General features: G+C 38.1%; 1 protein-coding gene across 1 annotated transcript in view; it reads left to right on the top strand.

Annotated features, from left to right (window-relative positions):
• The window catches only part of ARHGAP42 (Rho GTPase activating protein 42), a 333741-nt gene that overhangs the window by 153407 nt on the left and 166814 nt on the right, over window positions 1-13520 (top strand). The window contains exon 4 of the mRNA XM_012659813.1: window positions 9099-9170. Coding sequence (XP_012515267.1) covers window positions 9099-9170 — 72 coding nt within the window. The remainder of the gene's footprint in view (window positions 1-9098; window positions 9171-13520) is intronic.

The following is a 13520-nucleotide window of genomic DNA, read 5'->3' as shown; positions in this document are numbered from 1 at the left end:
TGAGTAATTTGATCAAGATTACATAGTTGTTAGAGTATAGGCCAGGGATGAGGAAATTGTGGCGTAAGGCCACATGTGGCCTTCTAGGACGTTGAGTACAGCCTTTTGACTGAATCCAAATTTTACAGAACAAATCCTTTTATTTTTATCAATATATTTTTGTCCGTCTTTTATATTTTTATTTTATTTTTAAAATGAATGTATTTAAAATACCAAAGAATAAAATAAGTTTCAACAAAATAATCATCCCAGATTGACTGGCACAATTAGAACAATAGTAAGCTGTAAGGACTAAACTGATGGCTGCTATGGTCATGATTTAGTTCTAACTTTCCCCATTGGATTGGTGCCACTACCACCCGAGGCTGGTTGGCGAGAGTTTGTGGGGGTTGAGTACACCAGTCTATTACCAGCTTTTGACAACAGCACACTGTGTTTTGGTTTGAAGTGGAATTTGTGCATAGTTACACAGCTCGACAGTATTTTTTAATTCTGCTCAACAGACCATCATGTCAAAGAAGATCGAGAGAACACCGAAGGAAGAAAACAGATTTGATAATGAGGGTTGGGAATTGCAATATTGTATTGTTTCTGCTAAAGATAAGATGATTTGCTTGCTTTGTTATGCTACAATATCAACATTAAAGAAATTCAATGCTCATCAGCATTGTAACACTCATAAGGACCACAGATATTTTAAATTAAAGGGAGAGGCACAAAAGATTGTATCGCAGAAATTAAAAGATGTAAAGCAAAAGCAAAGACAATTCTTTCAAGCACCAATAAGACCTGGAAATAATGCCACTGAAGCAACCTATAAAGTAGCTTATATACTTGGGGAAAAAAGGGAAGCCATTTAGTGATGTAGAAACTGTGAAAGAATGCATTTTCAAAGTTGTAGGATGCTTCGACCCCAATAACGTTTCAAAGTACAAACAACTGCCTCTATCAAGGAGAACCATAACTGATTGGCAGCATGACTTAGTCTTCAATTTAACAGAACAACTTAAAGTGATAACTTCAAAGGGAAAAATATATAATATTCAGTTGCTTTGCATGAATCAACTGATGCTGTTGACTTGTATGTTTTATACTTCATTTGGGTCATAACAAAAGATTTTCTTTGCTATGACGGGTTACTTGCTTTGGGCACTCTTGCAATCAGAACATAGGGAATACATATCTTCAGCAATTTTCAAGGTAAATGTTGTGAAGTTGGACCAAATTTGGTAACTTTAGTGAGTGTACAGACAGTGCACCTTCGATGACAGGAAAACATGAAGGGTTTATTGCACAGATAAAGAAAGTATTAAAAGTTCCAGATGCTCTCATTTCTTTTCATTGTATCTTGCATCAACAAAATCTCTGTGCTAAAGCTACTATTTTAAGTGACACTTCGCAAGAAGTTGTAAGTATTATTAACTATAGCCATGCAAATGCAACACAGCATCATCAGTTTCATAACATGCTGAAGTTGAAGGATGAGGTGCTCAGTGTGGATTTGCCCTATCATTCTAAAGTGCGTTATCTATCTCAAGGACAGATATTAGCCAAAATTTTCTCTCTGTGAGAACAGATAGTTAAATTTTATGAAGAACAGAATCAGCAATGTGAATTATTGAAAGAAGATTTCTATAGGAATACAGCATTTCTGTGTGATATCATGTCAAATCAAAACAACTTGAATATTTCTTTGCAAGGTAAAACTAAGTCTATGTATGCTATGTGGCAAAAATCCAAGCATTTCAAAAAAAGCTATCTTTTTTCAAAACAAGTTATAAGTTTTTTCAAAACTTGTTCTTCAAAAGGAAATTTCAGGTGAACATTTTCCCCAGTTAGCAAAGGTCATTGATGAGCACGATGATATATGTGAATTATTTGAAGAATATGCAGCTGTTATAGACCTATTAATTGGAGACTATAATGAAAGGTTCACTGACTTTGAGAATCATGACCTAGTTGATATTACCAAGGCGCCTAAAGAACTACAGATGAAATCGATTGAGCTCTCAGCCGATGGCATTTTAAAGTCATTGTTTGATGCTAAGAAAGATCCAATTGAAGTATGGAAAAATGCAATAGAATACCCACGCCTTCAGCAACATGCCCAAAAAATGCTTTCTTGCTTTTCAACCACTTATTTCTGTGAATCTGCATTCTCCTACCTAACCCAAATCAAGACTCCTTTAAGGTCGCAAATGACTGATAAATCCAGAGGATCAGCTGAAACTGTGGACCTCCATGCTGCAACCAAACATTCAAAATGCTTTCCAACAAAAACAGATACAACAAAGTCATTAAAAGTTTAGATAACTTTAAAATTAACAAATAGTTTTCATTTTTTGAAATTATTAAGTACATAATAGACTTTTACAAAACAATGTATATTTTTAAGTATATCTAATTGAAGTTTTTTGAATGCAGCCTTATTTGATTTTAGCTAAATTATGTGGCCTTCCAACATGAAAAGTCTCCTCACCCCTGATAGGCCAAGGATTAATTAGATACAAATCAGAGCACTCTCCTGGGGAGTGTATCGCCTCTACTTCTGAAAAAGAAGAGGGGATTCGTATAGCACAATTCTCCAAAAACTTAAATTTCTTTTCCTAATATATTTTCATAAAATATCATTTTCATAAGAAAAAATATATTATAAATCAATATTGCTGATGAAAATAGAGAAAGAAGAAAGTAAAATTCAAGTGAGAGTTGGATCTCAACAGAGGAGGTCCAGTGGGATGGGGATTATAATGAAACACTGCCTTGTTAAGTAGAATCAAAACAGTCAAATACTGCAGTAACAAGTGACATTCAAGCAGGAATTAAATGGATGACTGTAGTATCCAAATAGCCTTACATAGCACTTTTTTTAAGAGAAGTTTTTTTCAGAGTAATTTGCTCACATTAAAGGACATAAAGTAAAATGCATTTAGTTTTTGGCTTCTGATTACTTCTTGTATGTAGGTCCTGTTCATATGCCTGTTCTCTGCACCTCATGTAAGCTTTGGCCTTTGAATTCTAGTTTGGAAGCACTCTGGATTTACTGACCTAGAGAAAGACTGTCTTTTCTGTAGCTGTGGAGAGTTAAATTGACTAGTACCTGGGAGTGAGCCCAGGCTAATGCGCATCCCCTACCCCTTGCCAGAGCTTCCTTCTGAGAAGCAGTTGAGGTGGGAGGAAGTGGACAGGGTTTGGGACAAGGCAGAGGAGAGATGCTTGCTTGTAACCTCAAATTAGAACTCCGATGTGATTTCTTAGTTGCAAATACCAATGGGAAAATAATCCATTCTTACATTGGAGACGATGTAGATACCTTCTGCATTATGTCCAGCCCACTCATTATTACGTACCTTTGTGATCTTTCCACTTTGTGCAGATTGGCTCTATTGGCGCCTCAACCAGAAATTAATTTTAACAATGAGCTATACCATCCATGTTTTCTTGTTGTAAATAGCATAGTCTATTGTAGCTTTAAGCAATTGCTTTAAATAGTACTGCAGAGTATCATAAAATCTTTGCTTCAAAACTTTTTAGTTTCTTTGAAAGTGTGAGGTTAGAGAATCATAATTGTTCTTACATCTTGGTACTATCTAATAAGTGGTAGGATAATGGGACATACAGTCATTAATTAGTGACGAGCAGTGACTGGCACCAGCAACATTAGATTTTAAGCAAATCCTGAAAAGGGAAGAGAAAGTATTAAGAGTATAACCGTAAGGAGAATTACCTTTCAGATTTCTTTCATTCCTTTACTACTTTGTTTAGCGAACAAGTAAGTGTGGTAAGGTTCTCAGCAGTAAAAAGCTAGCACTGAAAATTCCTGTAGGATAGCACTTGAAAATCCATGATCTATAGAAAATTATAATTCATGTATATGTGGAAAAAAGAAACCCAAATGTATTTGGAGAATCATTCTTCTAGCCACATAAGAACATTTTTAGCCATTACTTTTGAGTGATTTATGAGCACTCCCTTGTGGCTGTGGATTAGAACCACTTGAAATAGCAAAAGAAAAGTGACAGGAAACTTAATTGCCTGGCTTACCGTAACCTATCCACAGTTAAAGTGTGCCTACCTGGTAAATGCGGTATTGTAAAGCATTACCAAACAGATTTGCTTCTCTTCTATTGAAAATAAGTGAAATTATTTTTAACTTTAAATATGGACCAGTATCTACAAAAATAAGTTATTAAAACCCAAGATTTAGGAAATAGCTAGGAATTACAAGTTTCTTAATTACCGTAATAAGACATTTTCAAGAAGTTAAACTATCATCAGTATCGGGGGAGGGGGAGAAGTGTTGAAATTACTTTCGTATTTTTCCTAAAGCAGCTTAGTAAGGTTGTGCAAAGTCATACATTCCGCAGTATTACAGGATCTTGAATCTGCTGAACTCTGTGACTTGATTCACCTCCCCCGCCACCCTCTCTACCCTCAGTATTACCCTTCTGGAATGAATTTCATCAACCCTGTTTTGTAAATCTGATGTGAAAGAGTTTCATGGGACCCAAAATTGCAGTTCGCTAGATTTGTTTTTTAACTTTTGCAAGGTTTGTCACCGCAGTTGCATGCTAATTCACATTTTAGATAAGGGTTGTCTGCCCTTTTGTATGTCATTTTTTTTCATTATGCAGTAGCAAGAGTCACTCTTTTAATCCTACCAAAAATTTAACACTTTCTTTATTTCGCACTTGGATTACTTCAGAATTGAAGCATTTTATCTACATGCTTGACCAGTGTTGTAGGGATGAAAGCCATGCAGTCCCTGGGGGATATACAAAGACGAGGGTCAGCGAAATCAGGTTGTGAATCCACTCAGTGCCCTTTGAGTGCTGGCATTTCCATTTTGATCTCTTGAATTTAAATTCACATTACTGTGAACAGCAGCCATTGACTGCCCACAAAAGTAGCATCATAGTTCAGATGTAACATCATGCATATGTTACATTTGTTTATGGAAAAATTTAGGTTCATGGTTATCTACTATTAGGCCTCTCCTCTGGAGAAGTACCGTCCTGTTCCATTAATTTGGACTCTAATTTTTAGCTTTGAATAACTACATTTTAAATCATTTGGGGGCAACTGTAAGACTGCTTAGGACAGTTATGAAATAGAGTAGACATTCAATTAATTCTTTGAAGAAGCTAACATTTATCAAGAGCCTGCCATATGCCAAATTATGCCAAATATGTTTAAAAATATATATATTTATTTTGCCTTTAATATTTATGAAAACCTTAAGATGTATAGGGATGAAGACAGTGTTATCAATTTTGGAGCTGAGATTCAAAAGAAGCTGGGTCTGTCTAACTTTAACACTCAAGTTCTTAGTATATTCCAGATGATTTTGAGATGTTCAGCTTCATCACTCATATGAAATTGACTTGAATCTCTATATTGCGAAGACGTTGGTATGGTATTTGACATGTAAGACACAGTGAATCATTTCTATTTTTATCTCTATCACCCTATTGGATATTTTTCTCCCCTGTCCTCATTTTTTCTGTTTAGTACCTTTGCCCCTTCTTATTCTTTTTTCCTTCAGTTTCACATTAAGAGAATTGGGGAGGGGGGAGGCAGAGGGGAGAAAGAGGGGAAAAAATGAAGCAAATACAAAAACAAGGATAAATAAACCAAGAAATATGGAAGAAATGGAGCTAGGAAATAATACTTGTCTCCGGCTTTTGATTTCCAGGTCATATTTATATAACAGCCACAGAAGGGTTTTAGGAGAGATTTAAACCATTAGATATCAGTGTGAATGCCAAGGTCTTAATGTATGAGATCAGCCCCTCAGTGTAATCAAGTTTTGTCTTTTAATTTTCCTAAAATTATTGAGTGAATACATTTATGTATTCCTTCATAATTCTTTCTTTCCCAATTAAAAAATTTCACTCATATTGATTATTTCTACCATTGTGAGAAGGGATTTTCTGCCACAGAATCCTTTGAGTGTTCTGATGACATCAGATGTAATAGGTCTAAAGTAAAATTCATTGTCTTTATTCCTTCTCTACCAAGCCTACCGCCTACCTCATTTAGCCCAATCTGAATGTGGTACCAAAATTCCGGTATCTGAGGCAGAAACCTTAGTGTCCTCTTTGATTCCTCTCCCTCTTTCTAGTTGATCTGTCTCTGGAGTCCCCTGCTACCCATCTGTCAACGAGGCAGGCAGCTGGTCTCATCCCTTATCAGTTCAGACTTGAGTTCCTCTCCCAGCCATTTAGCTGGCCAATGTTGTCACCATCTCTTCAGTCTCAAAACTATCTCACCTATAACTGGCTTCTAAGAAAAAGTTTTTACATCATTCCTCTGAGAAGCCAGCAGTGATTCCATATCCAGGCTTCTTTGACTACATTTTGGGTGTAATCCAGCCTTCTCTTACTTATTTCAGTTGAGATTCCCACTAGTAATGATGTTGTATACTCCCTTTTTCAGTTAGATAATGTTCTTATTAGATAATAATAACTACATATAGTAATTTTATGGAGTCTGCTGTGTGCCAGACACTGTTCCACATGCCTCACATTTATTTCACTATTCCCAGTTTAGAAAAGCTCACTGAAGGCCTGTAACTTGGTCAATGCACTCACAATCATGATTGACTCTTAATGAATGCTTCATAAATACTTTCTTTTTCTGTACTGCGCTCCCTCTTCCCACATGCCATACTTAGTTCTACTGTCTTGCCTTTATTCATGGTGTTCCCTGTTTCTAGAATATTCTTTCTCTTTGGTGTATCCAATTAATATCAACCATCCAAACACTTCCTTGACTAATTCTCATGGGTCTGTCTTGTGGTCAAAATCCTAATTTATTTATAAGAGTTTCCGCATAGTTTATCATGTAGCTAGGCTCAATGTAATCAAGTTTCATCTTTCAGTTTTCCTAAAATTGTTGAATAAATACATTTACATATTTTTCTCTTCTCAAATAGACTATAACTTTCTGGAATGTTTAGCCCATACCTTAAGTTTTTTCTTTTCCCACAGATCTCAGCACTGTGATGGGCACATATGTTTAATATATATAAAAATACCTAGTGATTAGATATGAAAGAGCCAAGGCCATCTACAAGACTTTCATGGGAAAATGCCTTCTCATAGTTGCACATAAATACACCACAACCAAAAAAGAAATACAATGGATTCAGGTATAGAAGTATATAAAGCAGATAAATATAGAAAGAAATTTATAATCACATTATTTGGAAATACTGAAAACTATCATTTTTGAGCACTTATTGTATGTAGGGCACTGAGCTAAGTGTTTTACATTCATTATCTCTTAAGTCCTTAGAACTAAGTTATTAGGTAGATGATCAGCTGATACTCAGAATGTTAAATAACAGCTCGTAAGCCACAGAACCTGGTTTAAACCCAGGTATTCTCAATTTTAAATGCATGTACTATAATAAACACTGTACTGCACGTCACCTTGTTCAGTCTCATTATTGCTAGGGTTTTTGACACCTGAGAAATATCCCAGTTTAAGTTCATTAACTTTATATTAGCTCATGCTTGTGAAGGACTTATTGCAGTTTCCAACGTAAAGTAAACATTCAATAAATGGTAGCCTTTAATGTTGCTATTACTCCAATTTACACTAAAGTGCTCATGATACTATCTTTCCTCTTATGCAAACTTAGCTTTAAAGGTTGAATCAGCTATTGAGTACCTTTGTAAAATCTGAATATATGTGTATGTCTACACACACACATATTTGGGGTTTCATGGGGGCAAAGAGGTTTTAGAGAGTGAGAATTACAAGTGAGCTACTTTAAACTATTTCCAGTCATCTCTGTCCAGTAGGACGGCTGCACAGTGAATCTGGAGGCATGCCTGTCTGAATTCACAAATGGGAATTAGATGATGGATGTCAGAGATATCTGCAGTTGGCCCTCAAGGTTTTTGAAAAGATTTTGAGTATTGATCTATTTTGTATGTTTTCCCAGCACAAGATTTCAGGTCCTCCTTTCAAGATCTGTCATCTCATTTTTCTGCAGATGGAGACTGACAGGATCATAGAAGGTGGTGTCAACACTCAAGTTCTTATTTTTGTGTATACTCTGTGCACTTTAATTATGGAATTTAAGAAATAAAAGTTGCAGTTTAATGAAAATAAGTGAAAGTGAAACCCTTTTACTGAAATGTTTATATTTTGGTATAATTTCAAACTTAGAAGTTATATAAGAATAGTACAAGGAACTCCTGTATACCCTTTAACCTATCTTAAAATTGGGTAATATATGTTAAAAATAGGCTTTTTTCTTTATTGTAGTATTTGCTAATTACATGTAATAGATCATGTTCAGTTATCATAGTGGTAGAACAAATTATAAATTTTGTTGACTGGGCCTCCTTTTTATTTTAATGCTTTCTAAAAGTTGTTTTTAATCAAGATTCCCTTTCAGCATAATGTTATCCATAGAAATTTCCATCTCATTGCATCCAGTCCCTGGTGTTTGCACCTTGTACTTGTGATATTCTTACAGATCAATATGAAAAGATTTATTCATTTTAAAGTTTAAGTAAATCCCAGTTTGGAGTTTGGGGATAAAAAGGTTTTCATTAAGATGAAATCAGGTACTATTTTAATCAGGTTAGAAATATTATGAGAACATTCAGCAAATCCCAAGTGTGAAGAATCTAATTAAATAGGGAAAAAAATGAGCCTTATTTTATTTTGCAGCTGTAGAATTCCAACATTTTAGTGTCAACATGGAAGAGCTTTTTTTCTGGTTTAATTTTAAAATGATGCTTGAGTTGGCTGCATTAAACCAGTGTAACTAAAGGTATTTGTAAATTTAATGCCCAATATGCTGTTTCTTAGTTAAATCTTAGCAGAGGAAATTTAAATATTCAAACTAAGATTTCACCAAAATAAGTACTTGTTTTCATATTATTCACACTATTGTTAGAATCAAGGAAAATAATGTGAGAAAACATCTTAATTACAGAGGAGAAAAATATTACACAACATGTAAGGTATTTTTATAGAAGCAAACAAGACAACAAAAACAGTCTATATTCAATACTTTTTCAATATTGTTGGCACGAAATTATACAGAATTTAATATATATGCATTTTATTTTCAGATTCAAAACGCTAATGATGTATTAATTGCGCCACTTGAGAAATTTCGAAAAGAACAGATAGGTGCAGCAAAAGTAAGTGTTACATTTTATTCTTCAGGTATTGTCTTGATAATTAAAGATGACATAATTTCAGATGTTAATGTTTTTGAAATTAGAATGACCTTTAAAAAAATTGTGTATGTCACTTTAAGCTTTTTGCACAGAGCCTATTACAAAGACTGGAATTCTTTTTAACATTTAAAGATATTATTCTTCTACTGAGAAATAGCATGTTACAATTGAGTTCTTCCCATCCTAGCAATTGCAGGAACTTACCTATTTTGAAGAGAGGATGACATTACAGTAAAATTATGAGAAGCTTTGTTCCTAACTCCTAAATAAAATAAAAATCAGGCACATGGTATACTGAAAATTGAGACAGTAATTATATAAAAAATTTTATTGTGTTTTTTCATTGTTAATAAAAATATGTGTTTGTTGAAAAACTTTAGAAATGTTTGTCGCAAAGCCTTTGTATTAATTTTTAATTGATTATGGACCAATTACAATTTCCCTGAGCCTGATCATCTGAAATTTCCTTGCATCTTTTTTCTTAGATCCATATTTTAACCATGGAAGCTCATAGAATTTAGGGTTTCCAAAATAGAACTTATCTCCTATCCTTCCCCTGTCCTTTCTCTGTTTGGGTTTTCCACGTAGTCAACGACATACCCCTTCTCCATTCGACCAGAGCTGTCCAGTCTACTGCAGAATTATTTCTACTCCTTTCCTCCTCTCCTTGTGTCTGAAATGTTTGAAATAGCCTACTAGTTGGTCTCCACACCTCCATTCTAATCTGTCAAGAAATTTTTGCCATCTTTGATTATATCATTCTTCCAATGATAAAACCTTTAATGGTTCTCCTTGACAGTTTAATCCTGATAATGAAAACTTTCCACAGCTTGGCCACTTGCTACATGTCAGTATTCACCACCACTAGGCACAGTTCACCCATCTCTGTATATACCTGCCTTTTCTATGTCTTTGCCTAGACTTTTCCCTCTCCCTGGACTATTTGTTACCATTTGCTTTTCGAAGTCTTGTCAGCTGTCCATGATTACTTCATATCCCAGCATGAGAAAGAAGCCTTCCCTCCTGTATCCATTCTCCTTCCGGAACTGTTCTTTTATTCTTTTCATAAGATTGAGTAGTCCATGTACTTATTTCCTGTAATACGTTATCATAGTCTGCCTTGAATTAGAGTTTTATGTGCATTTCTCCTCCAATTGTGAGCAATTATCAAGTGAAGGACTAAATCAGAACCATTTTGCATTAGTTAATTCAGGAAATATTTATCAATCTCATGGTTGGCCCACATGTCGCAAGCATGGTGTTTGATAAGATTAAGGGATACAGCTGTAAACAAGACAGACATGATCCCTGCACTTATGTCCTGATTATCTTTTGTGGAAAAAAGACATCGAAGTAATTAGAAATATGCAGGACACTTTGCCAGGGTATAATTAATGGACTTGACTTTGTCCAGAGAATCAGGAAAAGCATCTGCAGGAAGTATTGGTTAAATAGAGACCTAAAAGATGCAAAAGAAATAGCTAGGAATGGGTATTCAGTGGCAGGAAGGAAAAAGCCTTTCAAATATTCAAGAAGAGGGAACAGAATGGCTATGAATAAAAGGCCTTGAAGGTGGTGGAAAGAGACTGACGTTTTAATGGAGTATAGAGGACCCTGGAGGCAGAGGCCACGGGCACAGCTTTGTTAACAGTTCACGGTATTTTACTCCTTACCCTAGGGGCACTGACAGGCAACAGAAAACTTGTAAGCAAGAGAGTGCTATTATATTTGTATTTTTAAATGTCACTCTAGCTGTATGGCACGCCCAGATTGGAGGAGGCGTGACTTCCTGTGGCAAAACAGTTTGAGGGCTATTGATAGTGGCCTTAGACTGGGAAGTTGGCAGTGGCTGTGAAGACAAGGAGATGTATGAGAGCTGTGTCCTACCGGGAACAGTAGGAAATGGGTTACATATTGGAAAGTGAGGAACAAGAGGTTCCAGTTTGCATACGTGGATGGTTGTTGGACCACTTACTGAGAGAGCAACATTTATGTTTGGCAGTGATGGTGAGTTGAGCTTTTAATCATAATGAATGAATTTGAGGTTCCTCTGAGACATCTAAATGGAGATGTTGAGTTGACAGATATATGTTGAGATATGAATTAGAAATATACATTTGGGACTTGTGTCCTAGGCATTAAGTAAAATCATGGGAGCAGATTAGATCCCTCTGAGAAAGAATAGAGTGAGAAGTCAAGAGGACCCAGGACCTTTACAAGCTGAAAACACTCAACATTTCATGTTTGGGGAAAGAAAGACAGGAAAGGAGGCTGAGAAGAAAGGGACAAAAGACACCCACATCTGCACAAGCCCATTGATGACCCAGTTGTTCCCTGACCTCACTGGGAGGAACTTGGCACTCGGAATGGATGCCCTCTTGCAGATATGCCCAGACTGTCTGAGGAATGAGATGGACTTTACAAGGCCAAAACAAGCCCTCTGGAAAAAGCACACTGACCTGATACCTCGTTGGCAACATTTCCTGATCTGTGGGCAATTTATTATATTAAAAAAGAACCTCAAGCATTATCGGGGGAGGAGCCAAGATGGCGGACAAGAAAAGCCAGCAGTCAGAATGTCTCTGCAAAAAAGACGAATTTTAGAAGAAAGAGAAAAAAAATAAGCGAGCAGAAAAACATAGATCGGGTGAGGGTCGGAAGGAAGCGTGCCTGAAACTACAGGACACTCCATGGGAAGATGTTACGGAGGAGAACTGGAAGGAGAAAGGTCCCGAGAGGCTTGGAGACCAGTGACAAGGGTAGGTGGAGTGGTTAACTTCCCCCTCCCTTGCATCTTGGCTGCTGGTGGGCTCCTGAGCAGTTGGAGAGACCTGCCGACACCAGCCCAGAGACCGCTGCTGCCAGTGAGCTGTGGCCTCTTGCGGACTCAGCGCCGGGCTCCCAGCCCGCTCGGGGCACCTCCCTGGGTTCAGATCGGAGTCTAGTGGCAGACGCCATACTGCTCCATTCTCTCCTTCCCCCTCCCTACCCGTGCGTGCCCAGAGAGACAATTTAGCCATCACACGGAGGCATCTCCAAGGAACGGGACCTTTCCTTTTGGGGCCGTACAGCAGACTGAGGGGTACTCAGACTGCGAGTTCCCTACCCGCCAGCCCTCCCAGGTGCTACTTGCCTGGGGACTCCAGGAGAGCGGGGAAAATCCTGAGGTGGAGTGAAATCAATCCACTTTGGGTACCCTCTAGGTGATTCAAGACCAGCACCCCTCCCCCTGGCAGGGTCAGGGATTGATCTCCAGAGCCCAGGGGACAGGCCTGCAGACTAGACCCCATACACCTAGGTCACGATTGCACTGCCCCTGCACAGAAGAGAGATCTGTGAAAGAGCCTACTGAGGAGTGTGTGCCTTGAGGGGCAGATCAGCGTGCAGGAGCGGCAACTCTCCTCCCAAAAGAGGGCTGTGCACCCAGCTCAGGCTACGATCCTGGGTAGGGAAGCGCCCGGCCCACGTCACAGCCAGCGGAGATACATCGCCCTGAGGTCCCGCTTGCCGGCAGAGGCCTGGGAGAGGCCACGGAGAGGGAGAGGGTGGAGGGGAGTGAGACCTGCTCCAGAGTGCAGGTCTTGGACAGCCCCAGCCCCCAAACCCAGACTTTCAGCTGAGTGGACCCATTTCAGCCCCTCCTGGCAGCTCTACACAGAAACAAAGAGCAGACCTTTGACCCCTGCTAACAGCAGCTGTGGAGCCTGAGGGCAGGCTTACCCAACCCAGCCCCACCCAGACTAACTCCTGGTCCTGTCCCAAGTCAGGTGGAGAATAAGGACACACTTGGAAATCCCAGGGCCCCAGCCACCACCTGAGGCACAAGAGGGCCTGTCTAGAGGAACAAGAGCTAGCTACAGGACCCAAAAACAGCACCGCAACTCACTCCTCCCTGCAAGTGCCACCTACTGACAGGGAGGTCATCCTGCACACCCTTTTACTGCATCTACTGATTCATCATAAAGGGTGTGGTCGAATCTCACCCACAAACACCCCGGGCTGGCTCAGAGACTAAACAGGGCGTGTCATTATCCAGACAACAATCTAAAGGCAAGAAGGAACAACTGATCCAGATGGGAAGGAACCAGCGAAAGAACTCTGGAAGTATGAAGACTCAATCGGAAAGCACATCCCCAAAGAGGAACAACAGCTCCCCAGCAATGGACATTAACCAAACTCAGAACACTAAAATGACAGAAGAATTTCAAACATGGATTGTAAGAAAACGGAATGATATGCAAGAAAAAATGAATAACTAACACAAAGGAACCACAAAAAAAATCCAGGACTTGGAAGAAAAATTCACTAAAG

This window comes from Propithecus coquereli, unplaced genomic scaffold (genome assembly GCF_000956105.1).
Source record: "Propithecus coquereli isolate 6110/MARCELLA unplaced genomic scaffold, Pcoq_1.0 Scaffold636, whole genome shotgun sequence".
Classification (NCBI taxonomy): Eukaryota; Metazoa; Chordata; class Mammalia; order Primates; family Indriidae; genus Propithecus; species Propithecus coquereli.
The sequence above is the reverse complement of the archived record's forward strand: the minus strand, read 5'-3'. Positions and strand labels throughout refer to the sequence as shown.